General features: G+C 45.2%; 1 protein-coding gene across 1 annotated transcript in view; it reads left to right on the top strand.

Moving 5' to 3' along the window:
- The first annotated feature begins 559 nt into the window (after positions 1-559).
- The window catches only part of LOC143962524 (asialoglycoprotein receptor 2-like), a 46592-nt gene continuing 23465 nt past the window's right edge, over positions 560-23686 (top strand). Inside the window, exons 1-5 of the mRNA XM_077471798.1 lie at positions 560-593; positions 10947-11027; positions 11369-11479; positions 13911-13949; positions 22738-22821. Of these exons, the coding sequence (XP_077327924.1) occupies positions 560-593; positions 10947-11027; positions 11369-11479; positions 13911-13949; positions 22738-22821 (349 nt within the window). The remainder of the gene's footprint in view (positions 594-10946; positions 11028-11368; positions 11480-13910; positions 13950-22737; positions 22822-23686) is intronic.

Raw genomic sequence — 23686 nt, forward strand, 5'->3', positions numbered from 1 at the left:
AGTAAATCCCCCCCATTGAGAGCGATCACAAGGTCCGGGGATCTGCTAAGGGGCTTTGTGTGTGGATTAGGTGGAAGAGAGAAGCCCCGGCACCATTTTTTATTGGACGGTATTTACATCACACGGTGTGGGAGCTCCTAATTAATCTCTTGGATGACATTTTTTTCACTTGGCTCATATTATTATTTTCATTATATGAATGTTTTATAAATATTTATGATTTAAAGGGACAGCGCAACTCTATCTATTTCTTGATTGTTATTTATGATGAGGAGTAATGCACGATCATTTATTATAAACCAATCAGAGTGCAGAACCCGCTGAGATAACATATCATGTTCACGAGCGGAAGACATTTTTCTGCAGTAATATTATACAGAATATTGCAGGAATTCACACACTTCCCCTTTGTTTATTTTTGGCTTTTTTTTTTTTTAAAGTTTGCGAAATTAAAAAAAAAAAAAAAAAAAGCAGGGCAACACCTTCTTTTAAGAAGATTATAAAAAAAACAACATATGTTGAAGACGCAGATCGGAATCGGGTTTGACCGCATCGTACAATGAGAGGAGCTCAGAAACTGGAGATGGAAACAGGTAGGTGGTAGATGTGACCATTGATTAATATTGGGGGGGGGGGGGGGGAGACTCGGCAAAAATAACATGTAATATCCTTAAATATTCCCATGAAATAATTTAAGTCTTTTTAATTAGAGTAAAGAAAAAAAAATCATATTGATGCCATCAGTTACTGTAAATAGTTGGTTAGGTTAAAAGAAAAGTCCATTGAGTTTAACCACTTGACTAGCGGGCACTTTTACCCCCTTCCTGCCAAGGCCATTTTTCGGCTTTCAGCGCTGTCACACTGTGAATGACAATTGCACGGTCGTGCAACACTGTACCCAAATTACATTTTTATTATTTTCTTCATCGAAATAAAGCTTTCTTTTGGTGGTATTTAATCGCTGCCGGGTTTATTATTTTTTACAAAAAAAAGACAGAATATTTTGAATACAATTTTTTTTTCTTAGTTTGTCAGTAAATTTTGTAAATAAGTCATTTTTTCTCCTTCACTGATGTGCACTGATGAGGCGGCACTGATGGGCACTGATAGGCTGAACTGGTGGGCATTGATGACGTAGCACTTATGGGCACTAATAGGTGGCACAGATAGGCAGCACTGATGGGCATTGATGGGTGGCACTGATGGTCAACACTGATGGACATTGATGGGTGGCACTGATGGTCAACACTGATGGGCATTGATGGGTGGCACTGATGGTCAACACTGATGGACATTGATGGGTGGCACTGATGGTCAACACTAATGGGCACTGATTGCTGGCACTTCTTTCTATCCTTTTTTTTCCTCCCTCCACCCCCCTCGCTTTTTTCTATCCTTCTTTCTTTTTTTTTTTTTCATTTCAATACATTTTTATTGAGAAAATTTTGAAGTACATAACACAGACATCTCAAGTCTCCCGCGAGGTGCAGGAGACTCCCGCATTACTGCAGCGAATTCCGCACACCCGCAAGCGCCTCCTGATCTCCCGGGAATGATCAGTGTGGCGGGGAACAGCTGTGAAGACCGACTCTGTCCCCCGCAGACATCTCCACAAACAGCTTCCGCTCCTAGCATCCCCATCAACACTAAACAATCTGGCCTTAGGGCTCCAGCTGGCAGCCATTTTGTGGTGGACCATATTGCATTGGTTTTAATGGGAGAATTCTCAAATGCTAGAGAACAAACACACACACACACACACACAGTTTGTTTATTCCTTATGTTTGTTACTGTATTTCAGAGAAGATCTATATATATATATATATATATATATATATATATATCGGCTTTGAAATAAAAAAAATTAACAAGTGTACATGCTGACATCTCATCAAAGCCCCCCCCCCAAAAAAAACAAAAAACAAAAAAACTACTGACGCCACTCTGCCCTGCCCTACCAACACTGTCCACTGCAACACCCCCCCCCAAAAAAAAAAGAGGCATTGTGAAAAAAAATGAATTATTAAAAATAAAAAAACTACTGGCACCGTCCACTGCCACCTAGCACCCACTCCCTTCCCCAGAAGCACTGTGGAAAAATATTAAAAAAGATGATATAAAAAAATATTTTGCCGTGGGGGGGGGGGGGGGTGTTGCGGGTACGAAGTGCCACCTCCCTGAAATTAGTTTTTGTAGGTTGGGATGTCTGCATAACATAACGGTAAAGCATGGATACACAGAGCAATCCAAAAGGTATGACCACAATGTAGTCGGCATTAGGGATGAGCCGAACACCCCCCTGTTCGGTTCGCACCAGAACCTGCGAACAGACTTCATGTGAACTTTAGAACCCTATTAAAGTCTATGGGACTCGAACGTTCACAATCTAAAGTGCTAATTTTAAAGGCTAATATGCAAGTTACTGTCCTAAAAAGTGTTTGGGGACCCGGGTCCTGCCCCAGGGGACATGGATCAATGCAAAAAAAAGTTTTAAAAACTGCCGTTTTTTCAGGAGCAGTGATTTTAATAATGATTAAAGTGAAACAATAAAATTGTAATATTCCTTTAAATGTGGTACCTGAGGGGTGTCTATAGTATGCCTGTGAAGGGGTGCATGTTTCCCGTGCTTAGAACTGTCCCTGCACAAAGTGTAATTTCTGCAGGAAAAAAGTCTTTTAAAATCACTTGCGGCTATATTGTCGGCTCCTGTAATACAGAGAACACTCAATGAGTGTTCTCTGTATTAGCCGACAATTCATTCATTCATTGATTTAAAAAAAAAAAAAAAAAAAGCGCAGGGGTTCCCTTAAATTCAATTACCAGGCCCTTCAGGTCTGGTATGGATATTAACCACTTCAGCCCCGGACCAATTTTCAGCCTAAGGACCAGAGGTCTTTTTACAATTTTGCACTGCACTGCTTTAACTGGTAATTGCGCGGTCATGCAATGTTGTACCCAAACGAAATTTGCGTCCTTTTCTTCCCACAAATAGAGCTTTCTTTTGATGGTATTTGATTGCCTCTACGATTTTTATTTTTTGTGATATAAATGGAAAAAGACCGAAAATGTTGAGAAAAAAAGATATTTTCTATATTTGTTATAAGAAAAAAACGAATAAACTCAATTTTAGTCATACATTTAGGGCAAAATGTATTCAGCCACAAGTCTTTAGTAAAAAAAAAAATGTCAATAAGTGTATATTTATTGGTTTTCGCAAAATTTATAGCGTCTACAAACTAGAGTACATTTTCTGGAATTTACACAGCTTTTAATTTATGACTGACTATCTCATTTCTTGAGGTGCTAAAATGGCAGGGCAGTACAAACCCCCCCCCCCCCCCCAAATGACCCCATTTTGGAAAGTAGACACCTCAATGAAATTGCTGAGGGGCATGTTGAGCCCATTGAATATTTTTTTTGTCCCAAGTGATTGAATAATGACACAAAAAAAAAAAAAAGGTTTACAAAAAGTTGTCACTAAATGATATATTGCTCACACATGCCATAGTTATATGTGGAACTGCACCCCAAAATATATTTTGCTGCTTCTCCTGAGTACGGGGATACCACATGTGTGGGACTTTTTGGGAGTCTAGCCGTGTACGGCACCCCGAAAACCAATCACTGCCTTCAGGATTTCTAAGAGTGCAAATTTTTGATTTCACTCCTCACTACCTATCACAGTTTCGAAGGCCATAAAATGCCAAAATAACACAAAACCCCCCCAAATGACCCCATTTTGGAAAGCAGACACCCCAAGCTATTTACTGAGAGGCATGTTGAGTCCATGAAATATTTTATATTTTGCCACAAGTTGCAGGAATATTACAATTTTATTTTTTATTTTTTGCACAAAGTTGTCACTAAATAATATATTGCTCACACATACTATGGGCATATGTGAAATTACACCCCAAAATAAATTTTGCTGCTTCTCCCGAGTATGGGGATACCACATGTGGGGGACTTTTTGGGAGCCTAGCCACGTATGGGACCCCGAAAACCAAGCACTGCCTTCCGGATTTAAATATAGAACGCTACCAAAAAAACTGTTAGCGATCGCAGGGATCAGGCCTGACTCTGCAGTTATGTGTTTAGTGTTTTGTAAGTGACAGTGATCGATCGATACTGCACTTGGGTGGGCTGGGCGGAGGGGCAAAATGCAGGTGCTAGCAGGTATCTGGGCTGATCCCGCTACCAATGCGTTTTTTTGGAACCCTAAACTGCTGGGGACGCTAGTATAGATCTGATCAGATCAGATATTGATCTGTTCAGATTCTATACCACTACGGGAGGTGCAAGCTTTGCGCGTGGGTGTTAGCGGTACTGGCACTAACCTAGCGCTGCCTGGGGCGACGCAGACCCTGACCCTAAAACCTAATTGATATCACCCCCCGGGTGATCAGGGGGTTAAACCTTTATTGGGTAATAAATGGTGGGTGCCCTGATGCTATAAAAATCAAACTAACCAGAGTCACCCGTAACACTTATACGGTGATCACTGGTGAAAGGGTTAACTAGGGGCAATCAGGGGGTTCAAATTTTTATTAGGTAGTATATGGGGGTCCCTGGCACTATATAAAAACCTGACGGGGAACCTAAATAACTAACTGGCTAACCAGCGTCACCAGTGACACTTATACTGTGATCGCTGGTGAAAGGGTTAACTAGGGGCAATCAGGGGGTTAAAATCATTATTGGGTAGTATATGGGGGTACCTAGCGCTATAAAAACCTGGCGGTGAACCTAAAAAAATAACTAGCTACCTAGCGACACTAGTGACACAAATGCAGCGATCAGAAAAATGATCGCTTAGTGACACTGGCAAAAGGGGGTGAAAGGGTTAACTAGGGGCAATCAGGGGGTTAAAATCGTTATTGGGTAGTATATGGGGGTACCTAGCGCTATAAAAACCTGGCGGTGAACCTAAAAAAATAACTAGCTACCTAGCGACACTAGTGACACGAATGCAGCGATCAGAAAAATTATTGCTTAGTGACACTGGCAAAAGGGGGTGAAAGGGTTAACTCTAGGGGCAATCAGGGGGTTAAACCTTTATTTGGGGGTGGTAGGGGGCTACCCTGGACCTAACACTAACTGCCCTGAGAGTTTTTACTGTCACAACTGACACTGAATGCAGTGAGCAGTAAATAAATGATCACTGCAATCAGTGACACTGTGACTGGGAGGGGGGGCGGGGGGGATCGGGGGGCGATCGGGGGGTGATGATCGGGGGGGGGTTTGTGTGCCTATGTGTGCCTACATGTTAGTGTAGTGTTGGTGCACACTTACTTTCACTTCTCCTTGTAGTCCGTTCAAAAAGACCGCCCGAGGAGAATGACATCACTTCCTCCCTGCCTGTGTTTACTATACACAGTGGGAGGAAGCTTCTCATTCGCCAGGAGCGATCGAGAGGGGATGGCCAGAAACCAACCAACGGCCATCCCCTCATCCCGGATCGCTCCTGAAGCAAAACAGACCCCCCACCCGCTGGAAGGCAAGCACGTACATGTACATGCTTGTGCCTGTACATGCCATTGTGATGACGTACATTGGCATGCGGCAGTCCTTAAGTGGTTAAGGGGAACCCCGTGTCAAATTAAAAAAAAAAATTGACGTGGGGGTCCCCCTAAATATCCATACCAGACCCTTCTGTTCTGGTATGGATATTAAGGGGAACCCCGCATCAAATTTTTAAAAAAATTTGACGTGGGGGTCCCCCTAAAAATCCATACCAGACCCTTTATCCGAGCACGCAACCTGGCAGGCCGCAGGAAAAGAGGGGGGGAGAGAGCGCCCCCCTCCTCCTGAACCATACCAGGCCACATGCCCTCAACATTGGGAGGATGCTTTTGGGGTCTGTGACCCCTCAAAGCACCTTGTCCCCATGTTGATGTGGAGAAGGGCCTCATCCCCACAACCCTGAGCGGTGGTTGTGGGGGTCTGCGGGCAGGGGGCTTATCAGAATCTGGAAGCCCCCTTTAACAAGGGGACCCCCAGATCCCGCCCCCCCTGTTTGAAATGGTAAGGGGTAACAAAAGTACCCATACCATTTCACAAAGAAAGTGTAAAAATGGTTAAATAAGACAAACACACTTTTGAAAAATTCCTTTATTAAAAATAAAAAAAAATTTAAAAAAGATTCCAGCGGTGCTAATCCACTCTTGCTATCCAGCGATGGATCTCCGGGGTCCAGGGATGGATGATCATATCCAGCGACGGGGGATCTCTCAGTACAGCGCTCTCCATGCATCCGTCTTCTGTCTCCACTGCGGAGACACTGCGGGGATCGCAGCGCTGACATTTCTTATTTTAGGAAGGCGGGGCCACTCGTCACCTGACCCCGCCCCTCTGACACTGGTAAGAGGAGCCAGGGATTCCCTAATGACGTATGGGTGACCTCGCCCCCTCTGATGTAACGGAAACCTGCGTTACATCAGAGGGGGCGGGGTCACCCATACGTCACCGGGTAACCCCTTAGCTTTTCTCAGCAGCGTCAGAGGGGGCGGGTCAGGTGATGGGTGGCCCCGCCCTCCTAATATAAAAAACGTCAGCGCTGGGATCCCCGCAGTGTCTCCGCAGTGGAGACAGAAGGCGGATGCATGGACAGCACTGGACTGAGAGATCCCCCGTCGCTGGATATGATCATCCATCGCTGGACCCTGGAGACCCGTCGCTGGATAGCAAGAGTGGATTAGCACCGCTGGAATCTTTTTTTTATTTTTAATAAAGGAATTTTTCAAAAGTGTGTTTGTCTTATTTAACCATTTTTACACTTTCTTTGTGAAATGGTAGGGGTACTTTTGTACCCCCTTACCATTTCAAACAGGGGGGGCAGGATCTTGGGGTCCCCTTTGTTAAAGGGGGCTTCCAGATTCTGATAAGCCCCCCGTCCGCAGACCCCCACAACCACCGCTCAGGGTTGTGGGGATGAGGCCCTTCTCCACATCAATATGGGGACAAGGTGCTTTGAGGGGTCACAGACCCCCAAAGCACCCTCCCAATGTTGAGGGCATGTGGCCTGGTACAGTTCAGGAGGGGGGGCGCTCTCTAGTCCCCCCTCTTTTTCTGCAGCCTGCCAGGTTGCGTGCTCGGATAAAGGGTCTGGTATGCATTTTTAGGGGGACCCCCACATTAATTTTTTTTTTAATTTTTTTTAATTTGATGCGGGGTTCCCCTTAATATCCATACCAGACCTGAAGGGTCTGGTATGGATATTTAGGGGGACCCCCATGTCAAAAAAAAAATTTCATTTGACACGGGGTTCCCCTTAATATCCATACCAGACCTGAAGGGCCTGGTAATTGAATTCAGGGGAACCCCCACGCTTTTTTTTATTTTTTTAATCAATGAATGAATGAATTGTGGGCTAATACAGAGAACACTCATTGAGTGTTCTCTGTATTACGGGAGCCGACAATATAGCCGCAAGTGATTTTAAAAGACTTTTTTTCCTGCAGAAATTACACTTTGTGCAGGGACAGTTCTAAGCACGGGAAACATGCACCCCTTCACAGGCATACTATAGACACCCCCCAGGTACGAAATTTAAAGGAATATTACACTTTTATTGTTTCACTTTAATCATTATTAAAATCACTGCTCCTGAAAAAACGGCCGTTTTTTTAAAACTTTTTTTTGCATTGATCCATGTCCCCTGGGGCAGGACCTGGGTCCCCAAACACTTTTTAGGACAGTAACTTGCATATTAGCCTTTAAAATTAGCACTGTAGATTTCTCCCATAGACTTGTATAGAGTGTTCCGGCTTTTCGAATTTGCCGCAAACAGCCCAAATTGTTCACTGTTCGCTAAACAGGCGAACAGGCAATGTTCGAGTGGAACATGAGTCCGACTCAAACTCGAAGCTCATCCCTAGTCGGCATATATCAAAAGGAAACAACCAGTGTAACCTGCAATAATCTAAAACCATACTTGAAATAAAGGCTTTGTGAGTGCTCTGAAGTACAAGCAAATAGTACAAGCAGCAAATAGGAAGGGAGAGTAAGAGATGGGAGAACAGTTAAAGTGGGAAGAAGAGTGAAGAGGAGGAATAGTACCTATGGGTATTACTTAGAAGTAATGTATTGGGGAATGGGGAAGTGGTGCGAGTACCAGTCCATCCAAGGAGACCATGCTCTATGGGAGTGGATGTAAGCTGCCCTGGATGGGGACAGTATTGCTTCATATAAATAGTGGGTGTGAGTTAATTGAACCATGGACTCTGTGGATGGTGTATTTCCATAGTCTGGTGATTGCTGGGGTTGGAATTTCCTTTGTTAGATGTGGCTGCCTATCTAGACAGTGGCTAATTTTCAAGTATTGGAACAGGTCTGTGGGGTCCATTAACCAGTCTTGTTGCAGCTGAGGGAAGGATTTAAATTTACCTCTATTATAGAAGGTCAATTATCTATCTATGGGGGACATCCAGCAATGCTGGAAGACATAAGCTGGATATCATCCGCTTTAGTGTTATGGGTATTTTCAGTGAAGATGCGGGAGTCATTTTCCACTGGAAGGTTATGAATTTCCACCAGGTAAGAGTGTCGGCTTTGAGTGTAAGTGGTAGATGTTGTGGGATATTGCCTCTAGGGCCTGTACTATATAGCCAGTTCTTTAGGTTGTGCCCTGGCACCATTGTTTGTTCAGGTTCGCACCAGTGGGTACCTTTAATTTGATGAGAACCAGCTTCTCAACTGTGCTAGGATTGTAGATTGATAGAAGTCTTTGATTTCCACTAGTCCAGAGCCTCTCGCTAACCTGTGTTTGATGAGAATACTGTACGCTCTGCGGGGTGTTTTCCTTTGCCATATATAAGGGTTGAGGTGTTTTTGTAAGGAGGAAAGGTAGGAGAGTGGGATATGAATAGGCAGAGGTCAGAATAAGTACAATAGCTGTGGAACTATTTTCATTTTGAACGCTGCTGGCCTGCCCATAAAAATTCTTATTGGGCTAGGTTATCTAGGTCTCACACAATTTGTCATCTCAAGGGTATATAGTTTTCTTTGTACAGTCCTATGGTGGACTTATTTAGTTAGAGCAGCCTTTCTCAACCTTTTCAACATAGAGGAACCCTTAATAATAGTTCTCTGGTCTCTGGGAACCCCTTCTAAAAATTTGAAATCTACAACTCATGATACATTAGTGTGATGGTCAGTGGGATGAATTGTCCTTATACTTGTGGTCATTGGGAAGAATTACCCCCTTACAGGTAGCTAAAAAGATCAATGAGTGGGAACTTATCTGAGAGGCAGAAATTGCCCAATGCTGAAGCAACCCCTAGCAACCTCTGGAGGAACCCTAGGGTTCCACGCAACCCTGGTTGAAAATCACTGAGTTAGAGTAACATCTAGGTAACCTATGCCTGTATCATTCCACACATATGGGTACTTCAATTGTAACTGGTTGTGTGTTGTACCATCTATGTTGAGGTCCAGCATATGACATTGGGTTGTGTTCACTTTATAATAGGAAACGTTGCCAAACTGTGTCAGCACATCTTGTACCGCAGCCAGGGAAGATGAAGGGTTTGTGAGCATTAAGCCGCGTACACACGTAGCCGTCTGTCCGACATACTTAGTCTGGCGGACTTCCCGCCAGACTGTCCGTCGGACTTTCCGAACGAGCTACTTGCCCACACCTGGCACTTTTTCAGTGGACTAATACGGCGTACTAAGTCCGCCGTACTATCCGCCCTACTTTTGAAATGAACGGACTCGCCCACACACGCGGAGGAAAGTCCGCTCATTTCGAGCGTGTCTCCAGGTAGGTGGGGCCCACGAAGGATACGTCGCTGGCCCCGCCGCCTGGTATGGACTTAAAGGGGAACCCCAACGCCGAAAAAAATCGGCGTGGGGGCCCCCCAGGTCCACATCAGACCCTTGTCCGAGCACACTACCCGGCCACGTGCCCTCAACATGGGGGGTGCCTTGGCCCCCCCACCCCAAAGCACCTTGTCCCCATGTTGATGAGGACAAGGGCCTCTTCCTGACAACCCTGGCCGTTGGTTGTCGGGGTCTGCGGGCGGTGGGCTTATCGGAATCCGGGAGCCCCCTTTAATAAGGGGGCCCCGGATACCGGCCCCCCCACCCTATGTGAATGAGTATGGGGTACAATGTACCCCTACCCATTCACCTGTAAATAAAAGTAAAAAAAAACACAACACACAAGGGTTAAAATAGTTTATTGCACAGCTCCGGGGGTCTTCCGTCTTCGGGGGTCTTCTCACCGGACTCCTCCGCTATCTTCTTCTAGCTCTTTTGCTAGCGGAGGAGCCCGGCTTTCTTCTTCTTCGCCGCCGGCCTCTTCTTCCGACTTCGGGGGTCTTGTCCCCCTCTTCGGTTCTTCTGCCGGGCCACCCGCCTTCATACTCATTCACATAGGGTGGGGGGCCGGTATCCGGGGGATATATGGTAAGATATGGGGCTAGGATTAGTTTGTATTTCTTATAGTAGTCACCTGGCAGCCCATCGGGATCAAGAGTTTTGTTGTTTGGCAGAGATTCAATGGCGGAGTAAATCATCTAGGGTAAAGGGTTTGTTTAACATGGTTAGTCGCTCATTTGGTAGGGATGGAAATTTGGTGTTGTTTTAAGAAGGCATTAATAAGGTCTGGGTCTGGTTGTGTGGTTCCTGCATCTTCTTTCATATTATAAAGGGAATTATAATATGTGCTGAAGGCGTCTGCTTTCTTCTGGTGCTGAGGTATGTCGCTTGCTGTTCGGGTCCGAAGGGCAGAGGCATGAGGAAACTTGCAATCCCACAACAGCTGGATGGCCAAACGTTGAGCACCCATGGCCTAGGATGAGATTTCACCAGTTTGAGGAAAAGGAATATCGAATGGAGAGTATACATCGCTCTCACAGAGCTCCATTATATCTGCATTGCATTGCCTGAATGTTCTCCCTGGAATCTTAGGTTTTCATATGAAGGTCTCTGTTCCTTTATAGATCCACTTAGTGAGGACATTGTATATGCCAACACAGGTGATCGCAATGTACAGAGGACGAGGAATACATCAACATCCAAAGGTTAGTTATTATGATGAGGGGTATCCTCTTCATCCATTATAGCTGAGGACCGGAGTCTACATTTATAGGACATATGTCTACTAATACTGCTGTACTGGAACCAAATGAACCAATCAGATATAACCTCTTGGTTGCCATGCTTCAGTATAAATTCCACACCCAGATATGATATACTGTATGCTGCGTGACATAATATATTGATTGATGTGAGATAACATGATGTGATAGAGATATACTGCATAACACAGATAAATATAAAATGTCTTTATGTGAGATAAGAATTCTGGAGGATCATTATACTGGCTGATATACGCAGGATTTTTTTACTATCCTCTCTGTAGGGATTCCGGCTGCCAGGAGTACAAAGAACCGGGTGATACTGATCCTGGGGGTCCTCCTAATATTGGCCTTCATTACTGTGGTCATCCTCGTGAGTTTCCTCTTCATTTACAGTGAGTATCTCTATTATAATTATCAATTGGGTTATTACATGAAACTAAAAAGAGAAAAAAGGAAAAAACGGTATTACTATTTGAGCATTGGCAGTGCAGGGATGTATTTACCATAATTGCATTCAGGGGTTGGGGGGGCTAGAGGAGGCAGAACCAAACCTGAAAATTTACAAATTGTGATAATGTCTCCTTATTTTTCTTTTCTGTTTTGTTCATCTCTGGACACTGATGATTGTGTAGCGGCCATAACCCATTGCAGGGCGGCCTTGACTTAATGGGCTTACCGGTTACCTTCTCCTGGCCTGCTCCTCTGTGTCTAGGGGTTCCCAGGGTTGATACCCAATGACTTGCACACTGGCACAGATGAAGTGCTTTCAAAAAGGTTTATTTTGCAGTAAAACTTTCACAAACACAGTCTCTTAGGGAACAGAGGGCACAAGTGAAAAACTCAGGTACCTTGAACTGCAGGTTTAACAAAGTCTCTATTTCCACCCAGAGAGTAGCCACTCGCAGCTGGGTACTTCAAGGCTGAACAGACCTCTAGCCAGAGATCATGGCAGTCAGCATGTTGACTCAAAACTTTATCAACCAGCTGAGAGTTTACAGGAACCTTTTTCTAACCGTACCTGGAATGGTTCCCGCTTCCTCCATGGTACTGGAAAAGTGTGAATTCGTCAATGTTCTTCTCAACCCAGTAACCAGGCAATTCTCAGGATGCCACTTGCCGGCCCTCCTCCGAAGAGTCCTCCCCCGGTCACTTCCACGAGCTGACAAGAGCACACCCGGACACTTTGAATCCTCCCTCAGTTACTGCGCCTCGGAACAGCCGGCTCCGAGACTCGGGAACAGACGGATCCCTACCCCAGACCAGATGGGTCTAACAGGGGCCTCTGACAGGAACATGTTGGGGGATGTCGAGCACCCTGTGACCGGGACCCCTCACGGGGCTACCCCAGTCCTGGAACCAGAACAGACCAAATGGGTCTCACAAACAACTCCAGAACCCTGAACACGTGACCCACACCTGTTTAAGTACCCCTCCCAGACTCCTCTGTGGGCCTGGCACTCCCACTGATTGGCTCCGAGAGGGCCGATACCAAAACATCCAACCTGACTTGGTTCTGGCCTGTCATGTGCACCTCACCATTCACATGAACAGGCAGAACTTCTGGTTTTCCAATCATATGTTATAATTATCCCCATATTTGGGGTCACGTTGTGTTCATCTGTTATAGGCGTGTGCACATATTGGTGTTTACTGTTCCCTTGTTTCACTTTTAGTTTAATAACTATATAAGTTTGGCGCTTACACTTTATACCCTAGAACTTCTAAACATGGCCGGGCCAGACTGGTGTTAGGCCTACCTATAATAATTACCCCTCAGAACCTTTAATGTCCTGAGGCTAAAAACTAAATTTACAATGCGAGTGACATTTGATCCCAAATGTCATCCGCTACAATTGTATTCAGGAAGAAAATGTGAAGGTGTGCAGAGGGTGTGTGGGGGCTTGCAGGGGATGTAAGGGAAACGGGTGTAAGAGACGTTAGGGTGAAATACACACAGGAGATGTAGGGTTCAGGAGATGAGTAGTAAAGAGGGAAGTTGAAAGGAATGTAAGAGGAAGGGGCGTGTATGGGATGTAGAAAGAAATACAGGGCCACCACTAAATCATGGGACCCTGTACAGGTCTACTAGCTGTAAGCCAAAAGGTTTAGGTTGTTCATTGTGGATAAACATGACAGCTTCCTGCTATTAATGGTTGCTAGGGGAGCAGCAGCTGCAGGCACCCACCATGAGCATAGCATTTGTGGCCATGTAGATGAATGGACAGGGTGATGCCAATGGTTGCTAAGGATGTGGTTGGGGCAGGCACCCATTGGCATCATACGGTCCCGCTTGCTTACAGATATAAAATATTTCCTCTACCTTTGTTGTGCTTGAACTTGACTCACATCCAGAGAACGCAGCAAAATATCCTCAAAGTGCAAATGTTAATGCACACCCTACTGAAATCATTTTGGAGGTGATTATGAAACTTTTGTTCTAATAGACCCACGATGTCTCCAAAAAGAGAACGTGCCCATGCTATTACATAAGTGGCTTGTTAGCCCCCTTGTGATAATAATAAAGTTAAACAAAAAAAATAAAAAGCATGTTAAAAAAAATATAATAAAATTCTAGGAAATCATTAAAAGCAACGGCATTACCCCATGTACACAGTTTTAAAGCTTGACATGTTGGGTATCCATTTACTAAGCGCAAGCTCATCTTTTATATTTTACGAGGAAAAGATCTACCATATTCAGACTTCGGTGCAATCTGTTGATAATGCCTTTAGATGTTTTTTTTTTTTCTAGCTGCATTTTCTTTTCTGAGCTCCCCAACAGTCAAGGGATCTTTTCTGACATGATTTTCTATTTTCTCATTAGATAAAAGTTTCCAAGAGGAAATTCTACAGCTGAAGAATGGTGAGTGTTTAGGAATTCAGGGTTGCTATTGAGTGGCTTCAGAAGTTGCTTCCAATATATGCAAAAATGTTTTAGTGGAGGAGGAGGTAGTGGAAGGAGATCCTGCATATTGATGGACGAACTTCCGATGGGACGTTTCGCGAACGCGGACCGCGAACGCGGCCGATAGTTCGCAAACAGGAAACGTTCGCGGGGGGCCCCATTGACTTCAATGGGAGGCGAACTTTGCAAACCTACAGGTCAAATTTTCAGCCACAAAATAATTAATAGCTGTGCAAACATAGTCCCACCACATGGCCAATGACATAACACATGTATGAGGTGAATCTGGGATCGACAAATACAAGCATTCTTTTTTTATATGGGAAATTGTTGTGACAATTCAGGACTGTGGAGCGCATGAAGGCAATGGAGGAGAGGGGAGGTCAGGGACCAGGGTAGGCAAAGAAGAGGGTGCAGGAGATGATCACCAGCACCGTGACATACAGCAATGACACCTGCACCGTGATAGAGTCATCTGACACCAGCACCGTGATAGAGAGCACTGACATCAGCAGCGTGACATAAAGCACTAACACCAGCACCGTGAAATACAGCACTGACAGCAGCACCGAGATAGAGAGCACTGACATCAGCAGCGTGACATACAGCAATGACACCAGCACCGTGATAGAGTCATCTGACAGCAGCACCGTGATAGAGAGCACTGACATCAGCAGCGTGATATACAGCAATGACACCTGCACCGTGATAGAGTGATCTGACAACAGCACCGTGATAGAGAGCACTGACATCAGCAGCGTGACATAAAGCACTAACACCAGCACCGTGATATACAGCACTGACAGCAGCACCGTGATAGAGAGTACTGACATCAGCACCGTGATATACATCACTGACACCTGCACCGTAAGCAGCCCCAGGAGGAAGTCAGCATAGCACAGGGATGGTGGGAGCCCCTCATAATATGCACAGCAGAGGTACAGCCCCAGGAGGATGTCAGCATAGCACAGGGATGGTGGGAGCCCCTCATAATAAGCATCCCCAGGAGGAAGTCAGCACAGCACAGGGATGGTGTGAGCCCCTCATAATGAGCATAGCACAGGGATGGTGGGAGCCCCGCATAATGAGCATAGCACAGGGATGGTGGGAGCCCCTCATAATGAGCATAGCACAGGGATGGTGGGAGCCCCTCATAATATGCACAGCAGAGGTACAGCCCCAGGAGGAAGTCAGCACAGCACAGGGATGGTGGGAGCCCCTCATAATAAGCAGGCCCAGGAGGAAGTCAGCACAGCACAGGGATGGTGGGAGCCCCTCATAATAAGCAGCCCCAGTAGAAATATGACCCACTCCTGTATACCACCCCTGCGGAAGGGCCTGCCTCTTCCTTTGCCTGTCATTTTTTAAATGACCCTGTGACAAAACTCTCAGTCCCTATACCGATGAAGGACTGCTGCAGTATAGGGCAGCGGTCAGTAGGGATGAGCCGAACACCCCCCTGTTCGGTTCGCACCAGAACCTGCGAACAGACCTAAACTTCGTGTGAACTTTAAAACCCTATTAAAGTCTATGGGACTCGAACGTTCACAATCTAAAGTGCTCATTTTAAAGGGTAATATGCAAGTTACTGTCCTAAAAAATGTTTGGGGACCCGGGTCCTGCCCCAGGGGACATGGATCAATGCAAAAAAAAGTTCTAAAAACGCCCGTTTTTTCAGGAGCAGTGATTTTAATAATGATTAAAGTGAAACAATAAAAGTGTAATATTCCTTTAAATTTCATAGCTGGGGGGTGTCTATAGTATGCCTGTGAAGGCGCACATGTTTCCCGTGCTTAGAACTGTCCCTGCACAAAGTGTCATTTGTGCAGGAAAAAAAGTATTTTAAAATCACTTGCGGCTATTGTCGGCTCCCCGTAATACAGAGAACACTCAATGAGTGTTCTCTGTATTAGCCGACAATTCATTCATTCATCAACATGGGGGACAAGGTGCTTTGAGGGGTCACAGACCCCCAAAGCATCCTCCCAATGTTTAGGGTATGTGGGTATGTGGCCTGGTACGGTTCAGGAGGGAGGGGGGCCGCTCTCTCGTCCCCCCCTCTTTTCCTGCGGTCTGCCAGGTTGCGTGCTCGGATAAAGGGTCTGATATGGATTTTTAGGGGGACCCCCACGTCAATTTTTTTTTTTAATTTGATGCGGGGTTCCCCTTAATATCCATATCAGACCTGAAGGGTCTGGTATGGATATTTAGGGGGACCCCCACGTCAATTTTTTTTTTTAATTTGACACTGGGTTCCCCTTAATATCCATGTCAGACCTGAAGGGCCTGGTAATTGAATTTAGGGGAACCCCCACGCTTTTTTTTTTATCAATGAATGAATGAATTGTCGGCTAATACAGAGAACACTCATTGAGTGTTCTCTGTATTACGGGACCGACAATATAGCCGCAAGTGATTTTAAAAGACTTTTTTTCCTTCACAAATGACACTTTGTGCAGGGACAGTTCTAAGCACCAGAAACATGTGCCCCTTCACAGGCATACTATAGATACCCCCAGCTACGAAATTTAAAGGAATATTACACTTTTATTGTTTCACTTTAATCATTATTAAAATCACTGCTCCTGAAAAAACGGCCATTTTTAAAACTTTTTTTTGCATTGATCCATGTCCCCTGGGGCAGGACCCGGGTCCCCAAACACTTTTTAGGACAGTAACTTGCATATTACCCTTTAAAATTAGCACTTTAGATTTCTCCCATAGACTTGTATAGCGTGTTCCGACTTTTCGAATTTGCTGTGAACAGCCCAAATTGTTCACTGTTCGCTGAACAGGCGAACAGGCAATGTTCGAGTCGAACATGAGTTCGACTCGAACTCGAAGCTCATCCCTAGCGATCAGCAGTAGTTCACCTCAACCCTATGTATTGTGGACCTATACCAGTCCTTATAGAATAGCAGACTGTACCTCACTCAACCCTATGTACTGTAGTACCCTATACCTTACCAGTCCTTATAAGGACCTTTGTGGAACAAATAGGTTGTGACTGATTAGCAGACTGTCTGTCAGTCCCTAGACCGATGAAGGACTGCTGCAGTATAGAACCCTAGACAGACCAAGTTAACAAGTAGGTTGTGAGTGATTAGCATACTGTACGTCAGTCCCTATACCGATGAATGACTGCTGCAGTATAGGGCAGCGGTCAGCAGTAGTGCACCTCAACCATATGTATTGTGGACCTATACCAGTCCTTATAGAATGGCAGACTGTACCTCACTCAACCCTATGTACTGTAGAACCCTACACCAGGTTATTACCAGTCCTTATAAAGGACCTTTGTGGAACAAGTAGGTTTGAATGATTAGCAGACTGCAGCAGAAGGGCAGCAGTCAAGTATAATATTCTTTCTATATTTGGAAGAAAGAATATTATACATGTACAAGCCTATTACCATACCACTGATACCAGTCCTGAAAAGAACCTTTGTGGACCTAATATAGTAACAGCTACTGATTAAACTGACCCTCACTGCCTCACAAACTGCTTCCTGCCTGTCCCTATATAAACTGACAAAACAGAGGCTACTGGAACAATAACTGGAATAGCACTTTTGTGGACCTGATAGTAACAGCTAATGATGATGACTAAACTGACTGTCCCTACAGCAGACACACCGTCCTGTCCCTTTCTCTAAACTGACAAAAGACGCTCAGGCTGCTGCAACAATCAGTAGCACAGCAAACCTATATACACCTAACACCTATACCAGTCCTGAAAAGAACTTTTGTGTACCAAATAGCTAGCGATTTGGGTCACTGCAATCTCTCCCTGCTCCACACAGCAACCTCTCCCTATAGTGACAGAAGAAAGAATGTAAAATGGCCGCCGGATCGGGTGTATTTATAAGTTAGGCGGAATGTCCAAGTGTCCATGTGCTGTAATGTCTCAATTGGCTGTCCTGTACCCCATGATGGATGTGTCATCATAGGTCAAAGTTCTTTTATACAGTAAAAACACGGAAGTCCGCCGGGCGAACGGCGGCAATAGTCCGCCGATCGGGCGAATCGCGAACAGCCGAAATTCGCCACGAAACGACCGCCGGGCGAACCGTTCGGCCATCACTAATCCTGCATACATAATTCTGTGGAGGAGGAGGTAGTGGAAGGAGATCCTGCATACATAATTCTGTAGAGAAGGAGGTAGAGGAAGGAGATCCTCCATACTTAATTCTGTGGAGGAGGAGGTAGTGAAAAGAGATCCTGCATACATAATTCTGTGGAGAAGGTAGTGGAAGGAGATCCTGCATACATAATTCTGTGGAGAAGGTAGTGGAAGGAGATCCTGCATATATAATTCTGTGGAGAAGGTAGTGGAAGGAGATCCTGCATACATAATTCTGTGAAGGAGGAGGTAGTGGAAAGAGATCCTGCATATATAATTCTGTGGAGGAGGAGGTAGTGGAAGGAGATCCTGCATACATAATTCTGTGGAGGAGGAGGTTGTGGAAGGAGATCCTGCATACATAATTCTGTGGAGGAGGAGGTGGTGGAAGGAGATCCTGCATACATAATTCTGTGGAGGAGGAGGTAGTGGAGGAGATCCTGCATGCATAATTCTGTGGAGGAGGAGGTAGTGGAAGGAGATCCTCCATACATAATTCTGTAGAGGATGAGGTAGTGGAAGGAGATCCTGCATACATAATTCTGTGGAGGAGGAGGTAGTGGAAGGAGATCCTGCATACATAATTCTGTGGAGGAGGAGGTAGTGGAAGGAGATCCTCCATACATAATTCTGTGGAGGAGGAGGTAGTGGAAGGAGATCCTGCATACATAATTCTGTGGAGGAGGAGATAGTGGAAGGAGATCCTGCATACATAATTGTGTGGAGGAGGAGGTAGTGGAAGGAGATCCTGCATACATAATTCTGTGGAGGAGGAGGTAGTGGAAGGAGACCCTGCATACATAATTCTATGGAGGAGGAAACAAAAGGATATTCCCCCATGTGATCCCATCACTAAAACACTCAGCCTCTTACTAGAAGATGTTCATCTCTAATATTTAAAGAGATAAAAAAAAAAAAAAAACGCTCAATGTGTATAGGTCTTTAGTAGTCACTAATGCAAGCTGATGTGGTCCTCAGGAACTCCAACCAGCCCAACACTAAGGGGTAAATAGTGCGGCTTGTGCAGTATATGAATCCCTTAAACAAGTGCCTAAGAAGCCAGCATAGTGTTACTCCACCAAAACAGGTTTATTACAATACTGTAGTGCAATAGGCAAACACCTACTGTACACAAGGGTGGAGACAGAGTTGCACAATCTGAAGCCACCACACCATTCAAACATGGCAGGTCAGGTTTCCCATCTGGCTACAGGACATCAGAGTCCTTTTTCTGCCCTCAGCATTGGGCGGGCCCTGATGTCGTGGACCTTTGAAGTCATGGATCCTCTTCTCTCCTCAGCAGTAGGAGTATTCTGACATCATGGGTCCATTACATCACACGTCCCCTCCTTTTTTCAGAAGTGGGTGGATCCTGACATCATGGGTCCTTTTTTGTCCTCAGCAGTGTATTTTATTAAATTGAAGTTGGGCTTTAAAGCAGAGCTATTATCAGATATGATGTCCACTGCCCAGTACACCATGTTTCATGGTGATCCTAAATGGTAACAATCATGTTCACCGCTTCTCCAAAATTCCATTATGGTCACATGTCTAAGTCCCTAGAATCAGAGTTCAGACTGCTTGATTCTTCTCTTTAGTAGAAGAGTGTGACCCCTGATTGGGGTGAGTAGAGTTGTGGTCAGGGCTTAACGTGCTCCTGGTGCTTGCTAATGCCTGTGCTCACAAGCACAGGCCTTGGTCACTGGAAAACAGTCTTAAGATTGCACTCTAATTTAGAATCAAGCATGTCTGGCTTGCACAGTAAACTCTTTGGGTACGTCACACTCCTTAGTGACCCACACTTCACTTTAACTGTACTCTGACTTCTCCCAATGGATGCTGCAATTCTGAGTGGGTACCGGGGAGCCTGTAACCTACTCACCAGCACAGCCCGATATGTCGCCTCACTCCCACTACGAGGCTTCTCCCCGACACATACAGAGATCATTTCTTTACATGTTTCCAAGCTTCTCCACGCCCAAGGGCCCTCCTTTCCTCTAGTCTTCGGTGACCTCCAGGCTGGGTACATGGGGTACCCTGTGTCGCAATATCAGTCCCTGGATGTGGGCCATAATTCGCTAGGAAGTGGGTTAAACTCACAAACTTCCTCACCACAAGGGACTTCTGTCACCCAAGCCAGGTCACCACCATTTCCTTCTGACTGGCTACTTTATCACCCAACATAACTCCAGTTACACTTGACAGCTGCAATATCACCTTCTCCACTCCACTGCAGAAAAAAAATCATAATGTGTTCACACCAAATTATTTTCAGCCCTGCTCTTTTGATATGCTATGCATGCATTTCTTTTGAATGAGCATCGGGCCAGACACTTTCTTAGAACTTTAGAACTTTTATCGGAAACTTGTGCATGTACAAAACAATATAAAGATCAGTCTTTCACGGATTCTTCCATACACAACTCTAGCTCATCCTAACTTCAGTCTGCCCCAGTTCATACCTTCAAATAAGAACTTTGCTCTGAGTGAAGACCATGAACCCGTCTATGGTACTCCGACTGATTACCCACCAAGGGGGAGCCCCCAAAAGTTATAGCAGACATACAGTACACGTGTCTGCAGTCCCTACAGTGCAATTCCCCATCAAAAGGACTCTGATAGGTTGCCTCCTCTTGTATTTACAGCCCTCCATAAGGGGGCAGAGCCACGATAACACTTGAGAGCGGGCATCTTAACCCCAGCCTGACTTCTAGGCAGCTTAATAGATAAAACCCACTAACCAGAATTGCTCAGTAAAAACAGTACAGAAATACAACATGAGGTAGAACTTGGCAAAGTAGGTGCTCCACAATTAGGCCCCTGCCTACAGGGTAGTGGGTGCGTTTTGAATGAATGTATGTAGAGTATAGAGGGGTGTATAATGATAAACCTGAATATACTAATTGATATTGGTTTTCCTCTCTTTCTCAGAGTCTAACGTGAAGCATAATTTAACAGATCAAATCATGAGTAATTATGTACTACTCATGTATATTAGGAAAGTTTTGGTAGCTGTTATCTAAATATTCTAAATCACCTTCTGTATCCAGTCCCTATTCATGAACCCACAAAGAATGGGGGAGTTTTTCTGAAGCATGTAGAAGATTGGGAGCTTTGGTCATTGCTTCAATGTATTGAGGATTCTTCTTAATGGATAGCGGCGTATTCTTAAACTAGACTCGCCTCTGTTAGCGATAAGCCAAAGACATCTGGGTTTGGTTCTAGCAGGGTCCAAAGCAAGGTTCCAAAGTATGGGAGGTGTGAAGTTTGCAGAACCATCCTGTTCTTGTTGCGTAACCCCATCCTTTGTGTCAGAAAAAGTCAGATACATTCAAATTTCCGAATAAAAAAAAAAAATGTGTCTGAATTTCGATTAAAAATTAAACCAACCACACATGTTTAGGATACCATGCCTGAAAAAGCCTCAGCAACATCTCCTCAACATGGTACTCCGAAGTGTGGTTTAAAATCTCCATCAAAGTCTGCCCTTCGCATTCTTTCCTTACATCAGGGTCTCCATAAGTTTTCCCCATTACATTGGAGTCCCATCAGAGTCCCCTTTACATTACCCCTTATATTAAAGGCCCCGTGAGAGTATCAGATTTTCCCCATATACCAGAGTTTGGCTGAGCCTTTTGGCTAGGACCAGAGGGATTTTTTATTTCTGGCCGAAGTGCCAGTCATTGTACTGCACTATGGCCACTCTTTCGCTTCTCCCACTTCCTTCTACCCACATTCCTATTTATTTTACTCCTGTGTTTGTAACTCTTTTGTATTTTTTGTTTGATGTTACACGTTTGTCACAGTGTGATGAGTAGGGTGTGGGTCCTTGGGCCTACCCTGAAAGTCTTGGGAGAGGGTAGACATGGCCTTCTGGCTTGGTTTGCCCTCTCTCATGGGGTCACCCTTTGGTGGGAGTCCAACTGAGTACTTGGGTGGGTCTGTTTCGGCAGACCTTCCAGAGAAAGGGGGTCCATCTGGTTTTGGCCAGATGGACCCAGTGAAGTACCTCACACCCCGGGGGATCAGGGTAAGGTCCTTCCCAGGGAGGATCAGTGTAACACCCGTTGCACATTTTGTGTCACTCTATGTTTGTGCACTTTTTTTGGCACCAGGTGGAGTTTTTGGGTGTGTTTCACACGCCGCAGGCTTTTTTTTTTTTTAAAAAGTTCCCATTATAGTCCATTTTCCATCAGAATTCCCTCTTACATAAGGGTCCCCATTGGAGTCCTTCCTTACATCAGGATGACCATCAGAGTCTCCCGTACTTTAGAGTCCACCCTTATCTCACATGCTTATAGCATGACTGGGAGCCTAGAGGGCCAGGAGTGTGGCTGTAGCCGCAGGGGGAGCAGGTCTAGATGGAGGAAGTGTGCTCCTGCTGTGAATACTAGCATTTGATTGGTTATTAGGACACAAGCAGTCCTAGCAACTGCAGTCCAGTGCAGCCGAGAGAACCTGCACCGGGGACCGGGATGGGTGGATGTTGGTAAGAAATGAAGACTGTAGGCATGTGAGGGACCGCAAACTCTAGCTACGGGCCAGATTAAATCTTGCAGCAGGCCATAGTTTAGAGACCTCTGGTATAAAGGAAGTAAGTTATTTCCTCTTCTGTGTATTTCAGATTATTCAGCTTTTAACTCCAGCCACAATCAGAGGATTATGGAGTTGCGGGAGAAAGTGGTCGAAGATCTCCAGAACATGAAAAGTATGTTTATCCTAAATTATTTCATCCACAATTTCTTCAAGGGCCCACAAATGATCCACTGAGGGCTGCACCTATGTATTTCCAGATAAATATAAAATCACCAATAATTTATAATTGTATGTTGTACACCACAGAAAGGGACAAGAAAACATTTCCTAAAATATTCAAACTCAAAATGATATGTGGAACCCTGTTTCAGGGGGGTTGTGTGGGGGTGATTCTCACCTTGAAACAATTGCATTCCAATGCTGTAACGCCAGTGCAGAAAGGAAGCTGAGCCTCCTCTAATGCTGTGTACACACGATCAAACTATCCGGCGGACTTTTTTTTACCCAAAAGTCCGGCGGACTTAGAAAGTAGTTTTGACTCAAAAACTGTCTGCCGGACTCGCAGTCCGCCGGACAATACGGCTGTGTGTGTGCTAGTCCGCCGTACTTTTGAAATGAATGTCCATTCATTTTGAGCGTGGCTCCAGGTAGACGGGACTAGTGAAGGAAGTCAATGTCGCCGCCTCAGGCGGCGAGATTGACAAGTAGCTGGCCCCGTCACCTGGAAAAAATGAAAAAATGAAAAAACGGCTTGGGGGTTCCCCCCCCCCCCCGGGTCCATATCAGACCCTTATCCGAGCATGCTACCCGGCCGGTCAGGAAAGGGGGTGGGGACGAGCGAGCGTTAAATTATTTTTAACCCTTGTGTGTTGTGTTTTATTTACATTTTTTTCACAGGTGAAAGGGTAGGGATACATTGTACCCCATACTCATTCACATAGGGTGGGGGACCGGTATCCTGGGGCCCCCTTATTAAAGGGGGCTCCCAGATTTCAATAAGCCCCCTGCCCGCACACCCTGACAACCAACGGCCAGGG

This window comes from Lithobates pipiens, unplaced genomic scaffold, assembly GCF_037356315.1.
Source record: "Lithobates pipiens isolate NorthernLeopardFrog02 unplaced genomic scaffold, aLitPip1_a1.2 Scaffold_8, whole genome shotgun sequence".
NCBI classification, from domain to species: Eukaryota; Metazoa; Chordata; class Amphibia; order Anura; family Ranidae; genus Lithobates; species Lithobates pipiens.